The sequence below is a fragment of the Podarcis pityusensis genome (assembly GCF_964106645.2).
Source record: "Podarcis pityusensis genome assembly, chromosome: 9".
NCBI classification, from domain to species: domain Eukaryota; kingdom Metazoa; phylum Chordata; class Lepidosauria; order Squamata; family Lacertidae; genus Podarcis; species Podarcis pityusensis.
In genome coordinates, this window is record NC_138034.1 from 54,167,261 (window position 1) to 54,189,371 (window position 22,111).

General features: G+C 43.1%; 1 protein-coding gene across 1 annotated transcript in view; it reads left to right on the forward strand.

The window, feature by feature from the left end:
* Nucleotides 1-2,427, forward strand: part of PAPSS1 (3'-phosphoadenosine 5'-phosphosulfate synthase 1) — a 48,593-nt gene extending 46,166 nt beyond the window's left edge. Inside the window, exon 12 of the mRNA XM_081020310.1 lies at nucleotides 1,707-2,427. Within this exon, the coding sequence (XP_080876436.1) occupies nucleotides 1,707-1,845 (139 nt within the window). The 3' untranslated portion in view covers nucleotides 1,846-2,427. The remainder of the gene's footprint in view (nucleotides 1-1,706) is intronic.
* The last annotated feature ends 19,684 nt before the right edge of the window (nucleotides 2,428-22,111 follow it).

Sequence of the window (22,111 nt, forward strand, 5' to 3'; positions counted from 1 at the left end):
TAGGAAAATGCCTTCATTCTTTTATTTAAGGCCTATAATTGCCATTCTGGGTTGCATAATACTGTCTCCCATAGCAGTCAGCTGGGTATCCAGGCATTGATGCCCACCTGTTTTATTTTTCAGTCTCAACACTGGTAAAAAGGTAAAGGGACCCCTGATCATTAGGTCCAGTCATGGCCGATTCTGGGGTTGCGGCGCTCATCTCGCTCTATAGGCCGAGGGAGCTGACGTTTGTCCGCAGACAGCTTTTCCGGGTCATGTGGCCAGCATGACTAAGCTGCTTCTGGCGAACCAGAGCAGCGCACGGAAACACTGTTTATCTTCCTGCCGGAGCGGTACCTATTTATCTACTTGCACTTTGATGTGCTTTCGAACTGCTAGGTTGGCAGGAGCAGGGACCGAGCAACGGGAGCTCACCCCGTTGCGGGGATTCGAACCGCCGACCTTCTGATCAGCAAGTCCTAGGCTCTGTGGTACCTGGTACATGGAGGGATATTGCGTCTAAGAATAGCAGTCCCTTTTTCAGTTATCAGAGTCACTGTGATAAATATATAAACTCTCTCTATATTTTTCTAATCCTTCTAAGAAGCCTGTAGTTTAGATTTCTTACATCACATTCTGTAGCGATGAATTTCGTAAGGTGATTATGTATAGAAAAACAAATGGTTCATCTTGGCATCTTCTGTGTGTGTGTGTACACACTCATGTGAACACAAACACATACATTTGCAGCAGAACTATTATTTATCTGTGGATCCTTATGCCGTTAAAACAGCACCAGTCACACCCAAGAGGAAGACACCAGCTCGCTCGAGGGTACCTGGAGAGTTACAGAAGTACAAAAAAAGGGGGTGGGTGGGACAATCCCTCCAAATGGCCCAATGAGAACTGAGAGTGCTTGGTGGCCATGGAATGCCAGCTGACTGTTGGAGGGGGAAGAGAAAGGGAAAATGGAATGGGCTATACGGTGAAGGGCATGGCTGGCTGGACCTCTCAACAGGAACATTCCAAAGAGCGACATTTTATTGCAAGTCCAGCTTGTGTATATGGTTTTTCCTATTTGTTCTATTTATTACTGCATATGGAGACGCTGTAGAGCAGCAGTTCCTGCACCTCATGCCTCCAGATCAGGCTTCCTCAAACTTGGCCCTCCACATGTTTTTGGCCTACAACTCCCATGATCCCTAGCTAGCAGGACCAGTTGTCAGGGATGATGGGCCTTCTCGGTAGTGGCGCCTTCCCTGTGGAACACCCTCCCACCAGATGTCAAAGAGAACAACAACTACCAGGCTTTTAGAAGACATCTGAAGGCAGCCCTGTTTCGGGAAGCTTTTAATGTTTGATGTATTATAGTATTTTAATATTCTTTTGGAAGCCGCCCAGAGTGGCCGGGGAAGCCCAGCCAGATGGGCGGGGTATAAATAATAAATTATTATTATTATTATTATTATAATTGTAGTCTCGGAACATCTGGAGGGCTGAGTTTGAGGAAGCCTGCTCCAGATGTTGGACTAAAACTCACATCATCCCTGACGGTTGGCCCTGCTGATGGGATCTGTAGTCTGACAACATATGGAAGGCCCTTAGGGTCTAGACTACTCAGCAGTGGGCACTTGCAGATCACGGTTGTATTTTTAAAATACAAAGTTTAGTCAAAACTGCTGATTCACCCTCCTTTCTTTTGTTTTTTTTGCTTTTCGTTTCAGCCACGAAGACTTCGAATTCATTTCAGGAACTCGCATGCGCAAAATGGCTCAGGAAGGACAAAATCCTCCTGAAGGCTTCATGGCCCCCAAAGCATGGACTGTGCTGAAAGAGTATTACAAATCCTTGGAAAAGGCTTAGGCTACTTATTTGTTGCAGATCAGCCTTTGACGTTTGATTTATTAGCAAGAAGGAGGACCACACAATCGCCGTTTTGGTGCTGCTTTGTTGTCGTGTCTGTCAGGAAGCATTTCCTCTAAAAAACACCAGGCCCTTTCTCCTTAACTTAGCATCGTTTTCTGCTTCTCTTATGGGTTCCATTACTTATTGGCACCTAACAAACTGCTGGTTCTAATGTCTTCTATTTTTATTACAGTTGATATTCTTGCAGTAAGTTTTCTAAACCTCGTCTTTCTGAAACATTATTATACCTATGTGCCCTGCGGTTCTCAGTGCTGCTGAAACTGTTCCCCTCCCTCCTTTCACATTATTTAATGTATCTCATGTCTTTTTCTGTGTGGGTATGTTGCTTTTCATAGTTTACGGGCTAAATATGGCAGTTTGATTATACCAGCTAGATATAGGTGCTAAATCGAATCAAAACGAAAAAGATTTTTAAAAAGATACTAACCTTGTACTTTTCAGCCAGTGCTCTTTGAAGTTCTTGTATGGAATCTCCAGAATAGACTACACTGTATTGCAAATTAAACTTTCTGTACCAAATCTGTGAATTTTGTGGTTGCCAATCCTCAAGCATTACTGATTTTTTTTCCTCACATACTTGTGGTAGGTTTAACACAGTTGCCTGCTTTTTTTAAAAAAAAGTTTTGCAGTTTTCTCTCTAACCTCGCCCTGGTCTTCTAACATCACATTAATATTTTTTATTTGTTGAAGAGCTGGTTGTCACTTCCATTGGATGACTATCACTTAAGATACACTTTTAGGGAGTAGGAGCAGGGGAGCTACTTCAAAGGTGCTTCCTTGAACATCACTCCTTTCTCCTTTCAAAACATGATGGTAACATACCCTTTATATGGGAAAGAGAGTCAGGAAAGTCAATGTTTGCTAGGTCTTGTCTCCTCATTACTTAGACACAATGAGTTGCATCTAAAGATGTTCTGCTCCCAGTAGACCCATTGCAATTAAGACTCGCTACCATCAGCGTGGACAGCACTGAGTGAGGTTGACCAATGGTCTTACTCTGTATATATGGCAGCTTCCTATGCTCATCTCAAGTCCTGATCATTCTAATTCCACAACAAAGTATGTTGCAGTTGTAGGTGCGTAAAAGCTAAACTAAGCTTTTTATAAACACCAAGGAAATGAGAAGAGCCATAGGGTGCTTTTCCATGCATTTGTTCTTTCAATATTAAGTGAGTAACACTAACAGAGACCCTAAAGTGTGGGCAGAAATATGGCAATGCAAAGAGAAGATTGAGGAGGAAGAAGGTGGGAGGAATGTAATTCAAATTATTTACGTATCCTGATGGGTAATGTCAACAGAAAAAAGGCAGAGTTTAAAATGGCTGTGGGGAAAATTTGTGGTAGGCTTCCAAGACTAGGTCTGGGAAACCTGTGATCTTCCAGATGTTGTTGGACTACAACTACCACCATACAACTCCCACCAGCATAGTCAGAAATGAGTTAGAAAGACCCTAGGTGGAGATTTCTGAGAGTGACTTCTGCTTGAGACCATGGGATATTACATTAGAAAATGCTGACCTAGGTGTTCCAGTTGCTTCACTCTTGAGTAAATGAGCTCCTTCTATTCATATGAACTTTACATATAATGCTCACAAAGGTGATGGTATAGAATGCTGATGCATGACAGCAAAACAGTAAAATTGGGCACTTCATTCCAGCTATTGAGGATTTGCCATTTCCTTAGCTTAGCAGATGCTTGGATGCTACATCTTTGAAAGGGATGAGGACGAACAAGTCATTTTCTGTTACTGCATTACTTCTGTAATGTCCAAAGAATGCACAGTGGTACCTCAGGTTACATACGCTTCAGGTTGCATATGCTTCAGGTTACAGACTCCGCTAACCCAGAAATAGTGCTTCAGGTTAAGAACTTTGCTTCAGGATGAGAACAGAAATCGTGCTCCGGCGGCACGGCGGCAGCGGGAGGCCCCATTAGCTAAAGTGGTGCTTCAGGTTAAGAACAGTTTCAGGTTAAGAACGGACCTCCGGAACGAATTAAGTACTTAACCCGAGGTACCACTGTACTTGCATATCTGTCCCATAGGGAGATGTGTGAGTTCTAGATACAGTGATACGACAAGTGAATCCCATCTTCAACTCCAGGCGCTGTGGAAGACATTAGAATGGCTTGTTGGCTCCTGTTAACTCCTGCTAGATTTACTGGTCCAAATTGTCTCTTGTAAACCAGTGAAGTTTTCCACCTGGTTTCTCTAAAGCAGACTTCCTTTTGAACCTTTCCCAGTGCTACTCAGTATATGACAATCTATCCAAAGACCCTCTCTTCTTGGATCATATTGAAAATCTTTTCAAGCAATGTCTTTGGGTCATTAACTTTGAATTTAGATACAAAATTCACGGAAGTGATACTTTTCCTGTCTAGCTATGGTCCTTGCCAGTGTGCTGAAATCTTCCGTTCTTAATCTTACGCAGAAGGACCATATGTTTGTCCTAATCCTGCTGTAACCTTGGAACTTTTATTTGCCCCTATCAGAAATCATCCTGACACATGGAGCATGACTGCCTCAGGGCTGGGAGGGGGGGTGGAGAGGGAGAGTAATAAAATAAAACTCTTGATAGTTTTGAAGAACCCTAAAATCAATGAAGCAGGAGAGTGGGGGACACTCTTCTCCTTTCCCCTGAAACTGAAGTTAATGAGGTGGATGGAGTTTGCTAAATCTTGGTGAGGAGTTGAATAAGTGCTATAAAACCATTACAGTTCATCAATGAGATATCTATTCCAGATGATGCTTTCTTCTCTAACCTACTTTAAGTGACGTCAATTATTCCCCTGGGGTCAACAAAAAAGCTAAAGGCTAGGTATATGCCACTTTGCAAGATGGAGGCTCCAAGTTGTTTATTTTTAAAGCTATATAAATTCACGTGCAGAATCTGAGGTCCTGAACTTGGATGGAGAAGTCACTCTCTTAATGAAGATTAAGGGTGCTGGCGTGGATCTGGGATGCTCGGTAAGAGATCTTAAACCCTGGATTGCTCAATAAGTACTACCAGACGTGGGACTGTTGCATAAAGCTATTAAAGAAAAACCCTGGAGCCAACCCAAAGGTCTACATTGCAAATAATACCACTAATAAAAATCAGTAAGGAGAAACCACAATGGATGTATTTGTGGGTTTCAGTTTTGTTGGTCTTTGATTGTCTGAGAAGATTTGCAAGTGAAGCACTGAAGTCAGCCCTGTTGACTGATTCTTAAAAGAAATGGGCCACAAAGACCTTGGTAAGCAAATTTTTAAATAGAAGCTTCATTCTAAAAGGAGCATCGTGTTTGGCAAAATGGCATCATACCCTTCTGGTGTGATCTTGGAAGGTGGTTTAGCGGTGTAAATGTGAGCCATGCTTAGTGTATTGGGGACTTACCCCTCCAAGGCCCATATGGTGTGAAGTGACCTTCAGAGTCCTCAGTCAAAGGGGCCAAAAAACATTTCCTAGGCTGTTCTAAACATTATTGAATTGCCCATTTATTTTCTCTCCTCATTTATAGAATGATTGTTGACTTAACGCTGCCTAATTTTTGTGTTGCTTGTGTTTCTAGCAGGATAGGTCAGCGGTTAACTTCTGAGAAGTTCCACCATCACTATCCCATTCTTTTTGATGAAGGAAAGAAGGGAAATTATAAAAGTGGAAAAAATAGAAGATGAAGAGAAAGGGGCAAGACTCGGAATTGGAGCTGAAGACTGCATCTTGCCAAATAATTATTAAATTCTCTGCATGGCACCCCTTAGCAATAAATTAAATTATATGGCCGATAGTCCAAGAAAGGCACATTAAAGTTGTATTGAAATGAATGGGATTAATTAGTCATGTTGATTTTAATAGGAGTTAGTAAAGGGACCCCTGACCATTAGGTCCAGTCGTGACTGACTCTAGGGTTGTGGCGCTCATCTCACTTTATTGGCCGAGGGAGCTGGCGTACAGCTTCCAGGTCATGTGGCCAGCATGACTAAGCAGCGCACGGAAACGCCGTTTACCTTCCCACCGGAGCGGTACCTATTTATCTACTTGCACTTTGACGTGCTTTCGAACTGCTGGGTTGGCAGGAGCTGGGACCGAGCAACGGGAGCTCACCCCATCGCGGGGATTCGAACCGCCGACCTTCTGATCGGCAAGTTCTAGGCTCTGTGGTTTAACCCACAGCGCCACCCGCGTCCCTTTAATAGGAGTTAAGCATGACCAAAGTCCCCTTCATGCGATGAGCAGGATGCAGGGGCCGTGCTGCAGGCTGTGCCAGCTTCCCCCTGCTGATGTTGATGCATTTATTGTGGCTGACCAGCTGCTTATGTGTAAGTGCTCCTCTTCATGCTCAATGCACAGGCCTTAGGATTTGGGCCAGATGGGCCTCTCTAGTCACTGCGTTCCCTCCTTGCACACATTATATGCATGGACTTTTTGTGGCTTTGGCCACTGATGCTAAAGACCACCTCTTTCCCTACAGACCATCCTGGGTGTTAAGAACCCACTGTGGTGCCCTCCCAGTGTTGTTGGATTCCAGCTCCCACAAGCCAGAGCCAACATTGTCATTGACCAGAGATATTATGGGACTTGTATTTCAGCAAGATATGGAAATGTAATATAATGCTGGCTACTCCCTGCAGTGAAGTGATGTGAAGTTCTTTCTCCACTGCTGGATTTCTGTAGCATTCACACATGAAAGTGTGTGCTTGATGCTGCCATCAATGCAACTGCGCAAGCAGCCCTGAGACCTATCCCTGAGTGAAGACTAAAAGAGTCAGTGCAGGGCAATGGATAACGGCACAGCTGTTTAAGAGGATGCAGTCTTAAGCATGCTTAGAGAGTTAGTCCCACTGATCACATGCTATACATGCTTACTTTTAAGTATAGCTATTCCCTTAAAAGCCTAAGAGGATCAATATGCATTTGCAAAAGAGTAAACGTTAGAACAAGTATTTCTGTATGAGCGTTTATGCACATGTAAAAGGAATTTAGAAAAATGGGAGTTAGGGAGGACATGTCAGAAATGTGTAAGATTATGTACGTTGTTGAGAAAATGGAGAAAGGAAGCTTTTTTAAAAAAATCTCCCTCGAACTTAGGGCTATCCAGTTAAGCTGAACGTTGGAAGTCTTGGAACAAACAAAAGAATGGACTTCTTCACGCAGTGCAAAGTTGGACTAGAATTTGTTCCCAGAAGATGTGAGGACTGGGCTAACTTAAAAAGATTAGACAAATTCATAGAGGATAAAGCTATATTCTACCTCCACTGTTGGAGCTGCTGTTCCTTTGAGTACCAGCTGCTGGTGATCAAGTTGTCTTATTTGGGTAGAGACTGGTAAATGAAGGGCAAAATTTGGCTCTTTTGTGACATGTTACTGCTTTATTACCAATTTAGAGACAAAAGAGATATATGAAAGAATGACATTGGTGGTAGTAGGCCGCAGGCTTTTCGTCTGGGGCTTACGGCCTACCATGTCTATTCCTGGTCCTTTTAAAAGAGGCCTTTTGGGGGAACTGGTTGCTGACCAGGAGATTAGAGGCTCCTCCTGAAAGTTCCTACAGCATACCATGCAAAAAGAACAAAAAACTGTTCTTTCCCATCTCCTTTTTGTTACGACAGGGGTGAGGGTGGCTGGTAGGGAAGCCAAGTTCATTCCTATAATGTCACCATTGATTTTCCTGGAAACTCCATGTTTATACTGCTTGAACTCTTCAAGTGGAAAGAGGAGGATAAGGCTGTTCCCCTGAAAACCATCACCAGGCTTTAAAGCCACATCTGCAACTCCTAAAAGACAAGAAATGGCCCCAAGTATAAATCACTTGAGTTCGCCCGCCCCCATAAAATTCAGTGAGGCTTGGATGGAATCAAAGGAACCTTTCTCCAAACTCCTTGTGCACAAGACCATTGTGGCGAACTTAACTATGCAGTATGCTTTACCCTACACATGTAAATAAATCCCAACGGGAGTTAAACAAGTACTTGGGCCGTGCACTGAATCTCTTCATTATGGAGAATTTCACCCTCCATTTTATATAGCCATTAAAGAACAGCTACGTCATTTGTAACCCTACCCTTGTGTTTTTCCATTTTCCCACTGTCTGGTGGACTGAGAATGCTTAGTCTAGAATGGTGTCTTTCCCAGATGGTTATTTGGGCTTTGGTCCTCCCTCCAGTTCCCTTGATTATTGCTGTTGAGGCATAATCAAGAGTAATTGCTGCTTCACATTTAATTTAGATTCATTAGGAAGGATCTGATGTGCTTGTTTGGAGCTAAGGAATCCAGAGGGAGGCTTCCAGGACCTGAGATGCTGAGAGATGCCTTTGGCAATTTAATCAAGGCATCTGTTTGAATGGCTCTCCAGTGAAATATTGATTATCCCAACATCCCACCCTCCTTCAACCCCGAGGTCCAGTGTGGAAGTTACACAAGGGAGAAGTGAAATATATGTGACAAGGAGAAAGAAGTATAATATTAAAACTACTGTAGCTGTGCTTATCGGCCTCCCTCATTTTGAAATCTGATTTTAGAAGTGATGTATAAGAAAACATCACTTTAAGTAAAACTAGTTATTTTCTTTCGCTAGGATTAGGCTTTGTTATCCTGTTTTTACCTGGGGTTCCATCCTTTTACTGATCTTACTCTGGCAAATTTCCCAGCCATTAGGAGTGTGTATGTCTATAATCTCTGCACAGTTTTTTTTTAATGATGTAGCAAAATCTGTCATAATCAAATGAAATTATGAAGTTTCCAATGTGTACGTTACAGAGCTTTGACGATGGCATGCTCAGGATGGCTTCATTTGCTGGAGCTAAGTGATGCTGGTATCACCCTCCAGGCTGAGACCTTGCAATGTTAATGTGTTGAGTTTCTACGTCCAGAAATTCTCTCTCTTTGCTAACATGGTTAGGTCTGCTGGTATCTCTATAACAATTTTCGGTAAATCTGACAGGCTGTTCTCAGAACTTAAATGTCTAGCAACTGGTTGCTCCATTTCTTTGGTCAAAATCACAGATTTTGTGGCTTCTGAAGTGCATGTAGTTTTACCTACATACAGTGGTACCTCGGGTTAAGTACGTAATTCGTTCCGGAGCTCCGTTCTTAACCTGAAACTGTTCTTAACCTGAAGCACCACTTTAGCTAATAGGGCCTCCTGCTGCTGCCGCGCCACTGGAGCACGATTTCTGTTCTTATCCTGAAGCAAAGTTCTTAACCCGAGGTACTATTTCTGGGTTATCGTAGTTTGTAACCTGAAGTGTATGTAACCCAAGGTACCACTGTACTGGATATGACATCCCTACTTTTTGCACCAAGTGTTATAGATCCCTGTACAAAATAATCCAGTAAAAATGTAACTTCTGTTGGAGAAGGCGATGAGCACAGAATGCCTGATTTAAATCTTCTTTATTTACAAATAAAACTTGTAGTGCTTAATATAAAATAAAGTGGTTCACATACATAAAATACAATTTTAGAGCTACAAATGTGAGAGTGGTAATCTGTTTCTCTAGAAACTGGCATATTGTTTTTATTAATTAAACTATTAATAAAACCTACAATTAATAACAGGCTCATAAAAAACAGGAAAAAAAATCCGCATTTTAAAAACAATGAGCAAAATTGAAATGGTTGAAGCTAACCAGACTGATAGCTGGATCTTTTTCCTCATTGGCAATTGGCCCGTACCCTCCTGAGGGTAGCAGTCTCGCTTAGAAGATGCAGAGGAGCTGCATGGCTTCAACCTATCTTTGTCCTCCAGCAACTTACCCACTCTCCAGCACCTGTTGTTTGAAGGTACCTCCTCACTCTGCCTAATGCCAGGGCAGACCTTGTCCCAAATCCAGCACAAACTCTTTGGGCCAGATTTAGTAATGCTTTGAGCAGACTCATTGAAATGAACAGACCTGAAGTTAAGTATAACTAACAAGTCCCATTTATTCCAGTGGGTCTACTCAAACTACTCCATGGCCTTCTCCTTCCCTGGCTCTTTCCACTCTCATATCCCAGTGGCTCCCTGCTCTATAACCTTTGCTCCTCCAGCCCTACTATTCTGTGCCATATGGTGGTACTTGCTCTTTTAAGCGATGCCACCATTTGCCTCTTGCTTGCCCTTATTCCTAGAACTCCATCCCAACGCACCTGTGTGAAGCTGCCTCTCTCACATGTTGCTTCTCAGGTTGTAAGTTGTCCTGGCTTTATTTTATGTGCCAAGTTCTCCTGACCACATTTAGGGAAGATGCACATGAAAGTGTGGGTGAAATGACCTTCCTTCTTGGGGGAACCCAGGAGGTGACTTCCATGCATAGAAGATGCTCATCTTTGCTTCTTGTGGCAGCTGACCACCATTTTGGTTTTCTGAGAATGCCTCAGAGCATCATGTAGCCATTAGAGATTAGAGATTTGGAATAGAATTGTGGGGGCCCACAATGTTTCTATGAAGTTTGCTGGGTGTCCTTGAGTCTCTCAGCCTAAGCTACCTCAAGAGATCTGCCATGAGCATAAAATGGAGGTACATGTACTCCACTTTGAGCTCCTTTGGCAAAATATGGGCTATTAATGTAATACACATTAACAATAAGCATTCCAGGACATCCTGAGTAAACCATTTCCAGCAGGAGCGGGGAGGATTTTTGGTGAGTTATGTATCACCTCACCTACCTCAAAATTATCTGAAATGGATTCTTCCACCTTTCACAACCTGCAAAGGGGAGGGCGTGGAAATTGGTTTGTTGTGCTATTTCCTTTCAACTCTGATTCTAAGCTCTTTGGTAAAGAGAAACTCACCTCTTTTGTTGTCAGTCAATGGCATGACATGCTCATGGGTGCCATGATCAATGGCTCCTTAAAGGCTACTTGAAGCAATATTGAGTGAAACTAAATATATAAATAACTTTGCTGAATGAACAGCGATGGTCTTCAGTGACAGCTTTGCTTGTATTTTGAACCTCTTAGCATGAGGTTCTTTGCTTTTTCCTGCCACGGGTGCCAGAACTTTGTTTTTCTAAAGCTGCTCAGCTTTGAGTCAAGATTCTCAAAGTATCCAGATTTTTTATTTATTGTATATAAAAAAATAACAACTAAAACCTTTCAATCAACATCATTTTTCAATTATGTGAGGAGTGGGGGCTGAGGCAGACAAAGCATGTGAAAGGGGAAAACTGATTTCCTCCTTTTAAAAACACACAATATAACTTAAAAATAGCAAAACCTCTCTTTCTTTTTTGCACACACAATGCATACCCCCCCCCCCCAACCCCTGCCCTGTAAATAAAATAACTGTTTTTGGCAGAGAATTTTAACACCAGTCATTGTTTTGCATTTTGTGAATTTTTTTAACAGGCGAATTCCTGTAATTTTGCAACGAGACATGTTAAAGTACGCTAAGCCCAGCAATGATTGGATGGAAAGGAGTGGGAGGTGGAAGTAGCAGATGCTTTCTTGTACCTCAGCTTGTGTGAAGAGAACGAAGGGGCTACTTGAAAATGTTGGTTAAGGGTTTCAAGTTTTTAAATGGACTTGCTTTCACACGTGGATTGAGCGAGAAAGATCCAGACATTGCAGCAAGCTTCCTTGAATGCATCACTGTCTGAGCTGGGTCTCAAGAACTAAGAAGGATGCACTGTTTTTTGTTTTTGTTTCCATTAGAAGAGCTATGCAAGACAGAGCTTTATGCATGGTTCTCTTGCAGGACTGCAGCCACAGCAAAGCTGTGGTGAGACACCATGGAGTCGTTGAAAAGGAGGCAGACATGATTCAGCCACCCCCTGCTGCTTCTCAGTCTCAGCAGGTGAAAAGGTCACCTTTTTGACTCCTTGCATCAAAGCTGGAAATAGCTGCATTTAAAAGAGCAGTGGCCACGAGCAAGAGAAGCAAACTTCCTAAATATGAACATTCCAAGCAAAATTCCTAATATTAAAATCAGCCAAAAGGTAGCTCTATTATTAATTATTATTATTGTTGTTGTTGTTGTTACAAAGCTGGAAATTAAGGGAAATAATTGTTTATGGTAGCTGGTAGCCCCTCATTTATTTCCCCTCTGCCTCTTTGGTGCAGAGCTAAGACATTATTCCAGCAGGCTGTCAAAAAGACACTACGCACCAGCAATTCCTATTTCTCTTGCTTCCCTGCTCTCACTCTCTCTCTCTCTCTCTGTGGCCCAAATGAATAGCTATAACGCACTGCACTGGGACACATACTGATGGAAAAATTATACCCAGATTTAAAATACATTAAACGCCACATGTAAGATGGGGAAAAAAGTGACTACAACCCAACAGATGCATTAAAAGGCATACACTGTCCTACCATTTTCACTCCACATATTAAGGCTAAGCTCCCTGCAATACTAAATGTGATTTCAAAAAACACAAAACTTGGATATAGTGGGAGCAGTGAGGGGATTTTCCATGATTGGGACAATGATGCTAATCTTTTCCTGCCCTGCTGGATGTCCCCTTTTGTTTCTCTCCGTTTCTCATTTTCCCAGTCTTAAGTTTCATTTGCCCCACTGCAAATTCTGTGTGAAAATTACTCTGCATTTTCAGGCATATTTCTCCCAAAATCTGCATTTATTTATTTTTACACAAGTTTGTACACAATGCGGTCAAATCCGCCCCATGCATTTGAGGTGGATGACTTCTTCCAAAGATTCCTGGGAACTTTAGTTTACTCCTCACAGATCTATAACCCCAGCATCCTTAAGAAACTACAGTTTCTGGGGTACTTTGCAGGGAACCATGTGCTTTAGAAGATGAAGAGTTTGGATTTGATATCCCACTTTATCACTACCCAAAGGAGTCTCAAAGCGGCTAACATTCTCCTTTCCCTTCCTCCCCCACAACAAACACTCTGTGAGGTGAGTGGGGCTGAGAGACTTCAGAGAAGTGTGACTAGCCCAAGGTCACCCAGCAGCTGCATGTGGAGGAGCGGAGACGCGAACCCGGTTCACCAGATTATGAGTCTACCGCTCTTAACCACTACACCACACTGGCTCTGAAATTTGCTTTCAGCGTGGGGTGGATATAACCAGTGGAACCAGCTTTGTTTTCACCCTTCTTTCTTTCCTTTCTGATTAGGTGACTGGAAGATTGCCCAAATGTCTCAACAAAATATCTGGCACTCTGTGTGTGTGGTGTGGCTTGCCTTTCTTTTTTTCTTTTCTGGTACTGCTTTTGATTTGGTATACTGCATTTCTTGAAGCTATAAAATTCTCAATAAATTATATAACTTGAAGAACTAACAAACCTCCCCCCGACTCACCATAAGGGTTTGTGCTGAATGAGCAAGAATCGTAATAGGGTTCCCCCCACCCATCATCAAACCCCAACCAGACCTGCTGCTCAGATGTGACACACTTCGTTCCTTTCGCTCTGATCTCTTGCCCAAATTGGAAAGGGGGGGGGGGCTGAAGGGAGTTTAATTATATGGCGATTAGAGAATTTATTCTAAGAAGGCAGCTATAGATTGCCAGTGCTTTATTGCAACAAGAGTGCCGTATATATTTCCCGCCCGCCCTTTCTATGCATGAAGCTTGTTTGCTTCATAAAAGGTAATCTAGCTGTGGTTGCCGATTCATTCTGTGAGAACGCAAAGGCATCGGGCAACTGCTAACTATTGAAATGCTCCTGCTCAACACTTTTGAAATAGCGATGCTGTATTCAGAACATTTCTTTCTTATGCACAGGTCCAAAAGACAAATTTGCACCCACTAGTTCATGTCATGTTTTATTTCATAAAATTTACACGCTGCTTGATTGTGAAAAGACTCCAGGTGGTTTAACAAAAAACAAAACAAAACAAAACAAAACAAAACAATATTATTGGTTAAAAACAACTATTTAAACATAAAAAATCAGAAATTACTGATCACAAGATTACACCATAGAATCTAATTACGCCTCTTCATATGTGATGCCCTTCCTATGAGATATTTTTCTCAAGCATGTGTCATAGATCAAAGGTAAAAAAATATTCCAGATGGTGGTTTTGTTTTTTAGCCAGTGTGCTGATTGAGTACTTCATCCCCAAGATATGGGAGCCATTCCTTTTAAGAAGCAGGTTTTAACATATAATTAAATTTTAATTACTTTTAAGTTTTACTTATAATCTATTGTTACCTGCCTGGGGCCTTCTAGATGGGATAGATTAAATCAAAATTAATTAATCATCTATTTCCATATGTTCCTCGTGTCATTTAGTAGCCATATCTCATTGGCTATGTGATGCCATTATGACATCATAAGCATTCCACGATCCTTGACTAGCTGGCGTCATCCACTGAAAAAGCCCTTTAAAATAATACATTTTTTTATTTAAAAAATGGACAAGCAGTATGTATATTGGAGAAAGCCTGCCTGGAAACTAGGGTCAGGGGGAGGGGTCAGGGAAGCAGGAGAACAGGAGATGAGAAGGTTAGGGTCCATCACACACATGCCCCATTGATGGCAACTTTCACCATGACCCCCATGAAAATTTAGCACAGCACTACTACTCAGTTTATGGAAGCTATCTTGCTGAGTAGGGCAGGGCTGGAGTCGACCACTGGCCAAATAGAATTCTGATGTGAGCCAGAATCCTGGCCCATAAACCAGGAGTTCCTAATTGCGTCCTGGAGAGTCACTTATAGTCAGAGTAGACCACACAAAGCTAAATGGGCAAAGAGTCTGACCTAGTAGAAGGCAGCATTCTCTGCAGGCTCCACATGTGCTTTGAATTATCAATATATAATGGGTGGTAGTGAGGGCATCATTTGCATTTCCCACTTCCAAAAATCTAATAATAATAATAATTTATTATTCATACCCCACCCATCTGGCTGAGTTTCCCCAGCCACTCTGGGCGGCTCCCAATCGAATGTTAAAAACAATAAAATCTTGGGGCTGCCTCTGTATATGAATATGCAGGAGTGAAGATCCAGAGGTTGTATTATAGGGTGAGGAACATTGCACTCCCTCATGTTGCTGGACTACAACTCCCATCTCCCTTGGCCATTATCCCTGGCCACTATAGCAAATATGGCACATATGTTTGCCATCAGTGACCCCCTCCTTACTTATGACCAATCCAGGGGTTGAGCCTAGCTGTTGGCTTTCTCCTCCATAGTCTCACTTTTGCCCTTATAGAACTCAGCAAGGAGGTGATGGGAAACTAGAATGAGTTGGCTCCTCTTGTCATTCACTCTGGTTCCACCTACAGTGAGGCTCCCAGCCTTCCACCCTACCAGTCCCAATGTGCTGGGGATGATTGGAGTTGGAGTCAAATGTCTGGGAGGTCACAGGTTCCCTCTCCATCTTGCAATACATCTCCCAGACAGGCTTGTTTCTTCATGCCACAATCAGCTGCTTCTACCACATAGAGTGCTGTCAGTGTTGAAACGCAGCTCTTCACCACAGACACGTGAATTAGGTTAAGGAGTGAGTCCTAAAAGAATAGTGAGGCAGATGGTTTGTCACTAGCTCATGTCTAAATTCAAAGCACAGCACTGGGCTTAACCAGGAGGCAACATTTACTCATGGGGTCGTTGCCACTCATCTGTTTTCTTTTGTGAGAAACCAAGTGTTTACTTCTGTTGGCATTGTGGATTGATAGAACAGTTAGGGAGCCAGCTGGACTCTATCCCACAGCACCCTTTTGCCAGGGCCAAAGCAAGCATTTTCCAAGTGGAAAAATGATGTGGAGATTAAATAGTTCCGTTTCTTAGTAAACGAAGACTGCAAGATGTGTTGTAAAACATTGCCCAATTATTCCGTGCTCACCAAAGAAACAAAAACATTGTGAAAAGCCCAGATTGTTAATAATTGCTTGATGGCCATTTCCCAATAACTATTCCAGAGTCCCTGCCTCTGTTGGATTAGTAAATAGTATCCCCATTAGGGCTGGCTCATGAGAGCCAGTGTGGTGTTAGTGGTTAGAGTGTCAAACCAGGACTTGGGAGACTAGGGTTCAGATCTCCACTTGGCCATGAATCACACTGGGTGACATTGGGTCAGTAACTATTTCAGCCCAACCTACTTCACAGGGATGATGTGGGAATTAATTGAGGAACAGGAGAACCATGTATGCCACCTCGAGCAACTTGGAGACATAAACGCAACAAATAAAATAAACAATGTTTTGCTGTTTGATGCAAAGGACAAAATGATGTACCATGTACAGAAGTTGAATGGATTGGCAGGTCAACACAGGTGATGGGAGAGCATCCTTCACTATACTTGAAGGCAGCATGATACCCCAGGGAGGTTCAGAGGAGGCCACATGGCATATATTGCTGTGTCTCCTAAATCCCCATCATTGTTCCCCACTTTCCAACATCTAATGCTTCACTCTGTCCTGATTTTTCCCATGTAACATGGATGATCAGCGCACAGCCTGAATATAACACTCGTGAAACACATCTAACTTGTTGTCTGGTTATTTCATCTGCTTAGCTGATGCACATCTTTCAATACACAAAGGTCTCTTTCAATTCAGAATCCAGCAAGAGAAAACAGACCTACAACAGCACTGTGTAGTAATGATTCCTTGGGCAGGATTACGTGAGGTTTATGTAAAGTTGGGGTGAGGAACCTGGGGTCATACAGATATTGTTGGACTCCAACTCCTATCATCCCTGGCAGGCTGGCTTCCAGAAGAAGGTGTCAGGCTTTCCCTCCTCACCTGGCTTCAGGTGATATCATCCTGAGTAGAGGGAGAACAATAGACCAGGAGTCTGTCTTGTCCTTTTGACCTAGGGTTGAGAGTCAGAGAGACTTGCCTTGCTCTCTGCTGGAACCAAAGCTGGAACCTAATTGGGTAGCAAGATCTGTTAAAGTGTTGATGCTGTGAGTCCTTCCATTTTATGCTCAGCTTGTATAAATGTGGTGGTGGTGGTGATGATGATAATAATAAATATTTATACCCCACCCATCTGGCTGGGTTTCCTCAGCCACTCTGGGCAGCTTCCAGCAACATATAAAAAATAAAAAAATGTGAGACATTAAAAACTTCCCTGAACAGCCTTCAGATATTTTCTAAAAGATGTGTAATTCTTTATCTCCCTGACCTCTGATAGAAGGATGTTCCACAGGGATGCATATGAGATAAAGACACCACAGTCTCCAATGACCTTCATTCCAAGGTATGTGATGGAATCCTTGAAGTATGTCACTGCTTAGAGGTGCACACAACGATATGTTTGCACACAGCCTAAGATAAATAATATGTTAGAGGTTGAACCAAGGAGGCCCCATTGCCTTTCTGAAAGGGAGGTGATTGGCCTTTCACTTAAGGTTAGTAAACCACACATAAGATCTTGTATGGTGGTTAGTGTATTGGACTAGGATGAGAGATACCCAGTTGTAAATCTCCATTTGGCCAATCATGATTTCTGAGCCTCATTTTTCCCACAGGATTGCTGTGAGGATAAAAGGGGTGTGTGTGTGTGTGTGTGTGTGTGTGTGTGTGTGTGAATACCATGCATGTTACCCTTGGAGAAAAAGCAGGAAAAATCTATAATCAATTAAAGCTCTGCTAAGATGAATTTAAGTACTCTGGTGTGACAGCTGGGCTGATGACTCTGTCTGAGTGTGATCCAACATGTGACATGAGGTTTTTCCAAATCACGTATTTCCCATTCTATTTTGTCTTCCACTTCCTGCCGTTCCGCAAGAACCACCATCACATTGTCCTGCATTATAATCATGTTTAGTGTCTGCAAAGGACTATTGTGGAAAAATAATCCAGTATTGGGTGATGCAAAGGATATATCTGCATTACACATGGCATTCTAATTCTTGGTTGACTTCCATAAAGAATAAAGGATTTCATTGTTAATCCCCCCTTCCCAAATAAACATAGTTTTTCCTGGACTCCTGCCAGACTCCCTTTTCTCTGCCTGTTGACATGTCAATGATACTGTCAGGAAGACATTTCTCCGAACTCCACATAGTATCCGGCCCAATTAGATGAGCAGACTGTATAAAACCTAACTTCAAGCTGATGTTCTTGGAAACAGTTTGCATGGATGCAGTGGCACGGACACAGCTATTCATGCTGGAGCTATATGATTGACATATGCTTTCCTGTTAGGCTTGTGATGATAAAGAAATTTTAATTGCTCTGGGCTTTTATTACTGTTCAAACTTTCACAGAGCCTGTTTTGAATTCAAAGTCTGCTTTTTCTTTTCTTTTCTTTTGAATGATGTACATTACAGCACAGCCATGGTTTGAATTAACATTTATATTTATGCAGAATATGTACTTGCATAGCCATCCTGCATTAACCCTTCCACCCTTTCGTGGACCCTGTGTGTTCTCTTGACAAAGCTTAGGAAATGCAATTTGTGTGCCATTGCCGGAGACCTGTGGGAAGGAGATGGCTCTGCATCTGGTGTGTGTACACTCACACGCTCAAACCAGCTTTATGCGAATGGAGTGGAAGGGAGTGATAGTGACATGTGGGCATGTGCTGAGCATGTGTGCTGGTGCTTTTTTATGACCAAGATACAACAAGGAGGTGGGAGATAATGAAGATTTGATTGTGGCTCTTTTCCCATATAAATGGTTGTTTTGAGTTTAACTGTGAATTGTTGTGCTGGGGGAAAACAGGCTTTACTCATCAAAGCAAAAAGAAAAGAAAAAAACTGAAAGGGAAAAGAATGAGGTAAGGATTGCTAACAGCAATAATAATTTCATTCTGTTTCGTGGTGTTGTCCCCACCCCTCCAATACATGCTAGTGCCAGCCATTTCAGTCTTCTTGGTTAATTTGACCCGGGATGGTGCCAAGGCCCCCAACACTGATGCCTGCCTCACCTTTTGGTTCAACATGTCAGTGTCAGCTGGCTGGATCCAACCACCATTTTGATTGAGTAGAAAACTTGACATCACTATAGGGCATTGTGGGAAATGAAAAGAGTGGCATTCAGCTGGCTAGGCTTCCTCAGAGTGCAGCTGCTGTGGCCAGGTAAGTCACTTTGCTCAGGACCCTTCAAACCTAGAACCACCCCTGAATCAGTGTTCATTTCTAGCTCTTCCTGTTAATGCTCCTGAATGGATAGCTAGTCAGGACAGCTCTCTGAAGTGAAGGACATGAGAAAGGAAGTTGGCAATGCAGGTGAGCTGTGCATAAGCAAGCTGCCAGCTAGCTCTGCCGAAGCTCTTTTTATTAGCACAATATGCAAAACCAGTCAGATACATTTTGGACTGTGACCTTTACACATCTTCCAATCCCGAGATCGAGGGGTGGTACAAAGTTATTTTGGCACCTGTTTCCACCGCGTCATTTTCTCCTTGAACAATATATGACGAAGGAGACAAAGGTCACAAACAGGACACGGTAGACCACTAAGAGAGCAAAGGTTAAATAGAGGGCATGATGTTCAGACAGTTGTAGTTTGTCTGCTGGTGGAAGTGTGCTCCACACCCAAAGGTCACGCATTCAGACAGCTGAGGCTTGTCTGTGGGTGGAAGTGTGCTCCATACCCGGCAATCATTCCTTCAGCTCTCTCCTCTTAAGATTTGGTTGGAGCTCAGGTTGTTGCTTCCAGGAAGTCATGATGGGAAGGAAACAGTTCTAGTCCCAGTGGACCTCCATTTATTGATACACGATGAGATAATCTGGCTAAGCTATGCAGGTAGTTTGCTTGTGGTGCACATTTCCAGAGTCTCACTTCATCTTAATGCAGGAAGCTAGCTGAGAAACAAGCCCATTACTGGAGTGATCAAGCAGGTGGAGATCACTTATCCCATCCACATCTTCCCATTTCCACTGGGTTCCATAGCTGTCAACGTTTCCCTTTTTTTAAGGGAAATTCCTTTATTCCGAATAGGATTTCTCGCAAGAAAAGGGAAAAGTTGACAGCTATGCTGGGTTCAACTGTTGTTGGCATCCGTCTGTCTTGAGAGACGATGGAGTGCACCTCTAGGAGCCACAGGTGAGAGCTGAGTTTGGATTTGGACTGCATTTGCCAGGACCTGGAAGTCAGCAGTGATACCATTTCTGCTTTGCACGCCCCTCCTCTTTCAAGTTAGGCAGTTCCTGGTGCCAGCACTGCTAAGGGTTCTGTACTGATGCTGGGTATATTTAAGTATATTTCAGCTGTTTGACAGCAGCAGTGCTCTGCAGGCACAGGCTTCCAGGATGCTGAGCTTTATGCTGGGTCTTGGTGGGAGATCAAACAGAAAGGGAAATGCTTGGCAGAAAGGTCATAGCTCTACAATGGAAAACACGTTTTCCATATATGAAGTCCAGCTCCACATTCAATAGGAATCTGGTATTGCAAGGCTGGGGAAGATCCGTAGTTCAGTGGCACAGCATCCGCTTTGTATGTAGAAGAATAAGAAGAAGAAAAAGAAGAAGAAGGAAAAAGAAGAAGATTTATTTATTTACCACCCTATTTATTTATATACCACCCTATACCTGGAGGTCTCAGGGCAGTTCACAGAACAACATCACAATATAAAATCACAAAATATATAATCAAAATAAAAACAATACCCCCAAAACCCCACATTTTAAAAGGGCATAGGTTGTCAATCAAATCAATCAAAGGCCTGGTTTAAAAAGAACGTTTTTGCCTGGCACTTAAAGGTGTATTAATGAAGGCACCAGGCAAACTTCCCTGGGGTCCAAACCCTGGAATCCCCAGGTAGGTCTTTAAATGTCCCCTGTCCCTGCTGGTCAGTGTGGACAACACTGAGCAATAACTTATAATGGTCTGACTCAGCAAAAGGCAGCTTCCTATGTTCCTAAATATTTCTGCTTGAGATCTCGGAGAACTTCTATCCATCAGGGCACACTGCTACTCTATTGAGCATTGGTCTGACTCTTTCTCACTGTGCATGGCCTTCAGCTGTTTGGCAGAAATGCGGTGATGCTGTGCATACCACGAGTAGTATATACCCACTTACCCACTATAATGGAACTTCAAACCTATCTCCCCCCATGCACAACCTGCATGCACTCCAGATAGCCTTGCAGGGACTAGCAGGGCTCTGGAGAGCATGTGGAGGAGGCAGAGGCACCATCTTCTCAAGATGACTGAGAGGGCCTGACGTGACTTCCTGATGTCTCACACACAATGCCGTGAGGAGTCAGGGTGAGGAAGCAAATGCCCTCTGAACATTGAGGGAGCCCAACACCTCAAAAAACAACAACATTGGGGAGATCAAAAAGTGCCTCAGCCCCTAGGAGCTGGGACCTATAGGTGGAGGTAAGGGACCAGGGGAGTAACCCAGCAGAGGGGACCAGTGATATAAGAGGTGTGACTTCACCCACAAGGCAGGGAGTCTGAGACAAAGGAAGGTGCATCAGATGTAGCTGAAGAAGCAGAGGAGCAGCAGGACCCATCACCAGGGCCAGAGGGGCCCCTGTATTCAAGACCACGGTGGGTTCTGAGGCATAGGGGGCAGCAGGAATGGTGCTCTAGGAGGCTGAGGCAAGTAAGGGCTCACAGCCCAAATCCCTCGCTGGCCAGGTGGGCCTCGGAAATGATGGGAGGAGGGATGTGATTCCTCAGCTGGAGTAAGCATGGAACAGGTGAGGATCACATGCCTCTTCAAGTCCAGATGCTGCAATCAGCAGGTACCAAAGGGCAGCAGAGCTGAGGTGCTGTATCTGCTCACCTGCCCACGTTGATGGACCTTGGCTTGGATGCTCCTGGACCTCCACAGGACTGTGGTTCAGGTTTGACTCTGGACTGTATCCGGACTGCTGGACTTCAAACTTGGCTACTTGGACTGACCCTGAACCTCATTTCCTGACCTTTGGACTTCACTTGTGTGGATTGCCTCTCAGACTTTGAAACTGGGACTTGGCATACTGACTTGCTGCCAGGTAGGCCAGGGATTCAGAACACACAATTTCATCAATAAAAAAAAGATGGGAGCATGCTAAAAGGAACACATGAACAATAAAAACTACATAAGTGAAATCACAGATAATCAGCCAACTGTAACAAACATTTCTGCCTCCTTTTTAACTGTTTGCATAAACCTGGTGGCATAGAAGAGGTTTTGGAAAACATTAAAAAATTAAAATATAGGCGACACATGCTAAGGTAGAGTAGGGAGGAAGGGAAACATAGTGATGACATAGTGGTTCTTTTTGCCATCTGAACTGTGTTGAGATTAATAGTGATTACTTGTGGTGGTGGTGGTGATGAGAGAGCTTTCTTCTAGTCCTCTTGCAAGTGAACAAAAAGACCCACATCACGCTTTTAAACAGTTAATGTTAATAAAGGATTTGCCTGAGTCTTGCTT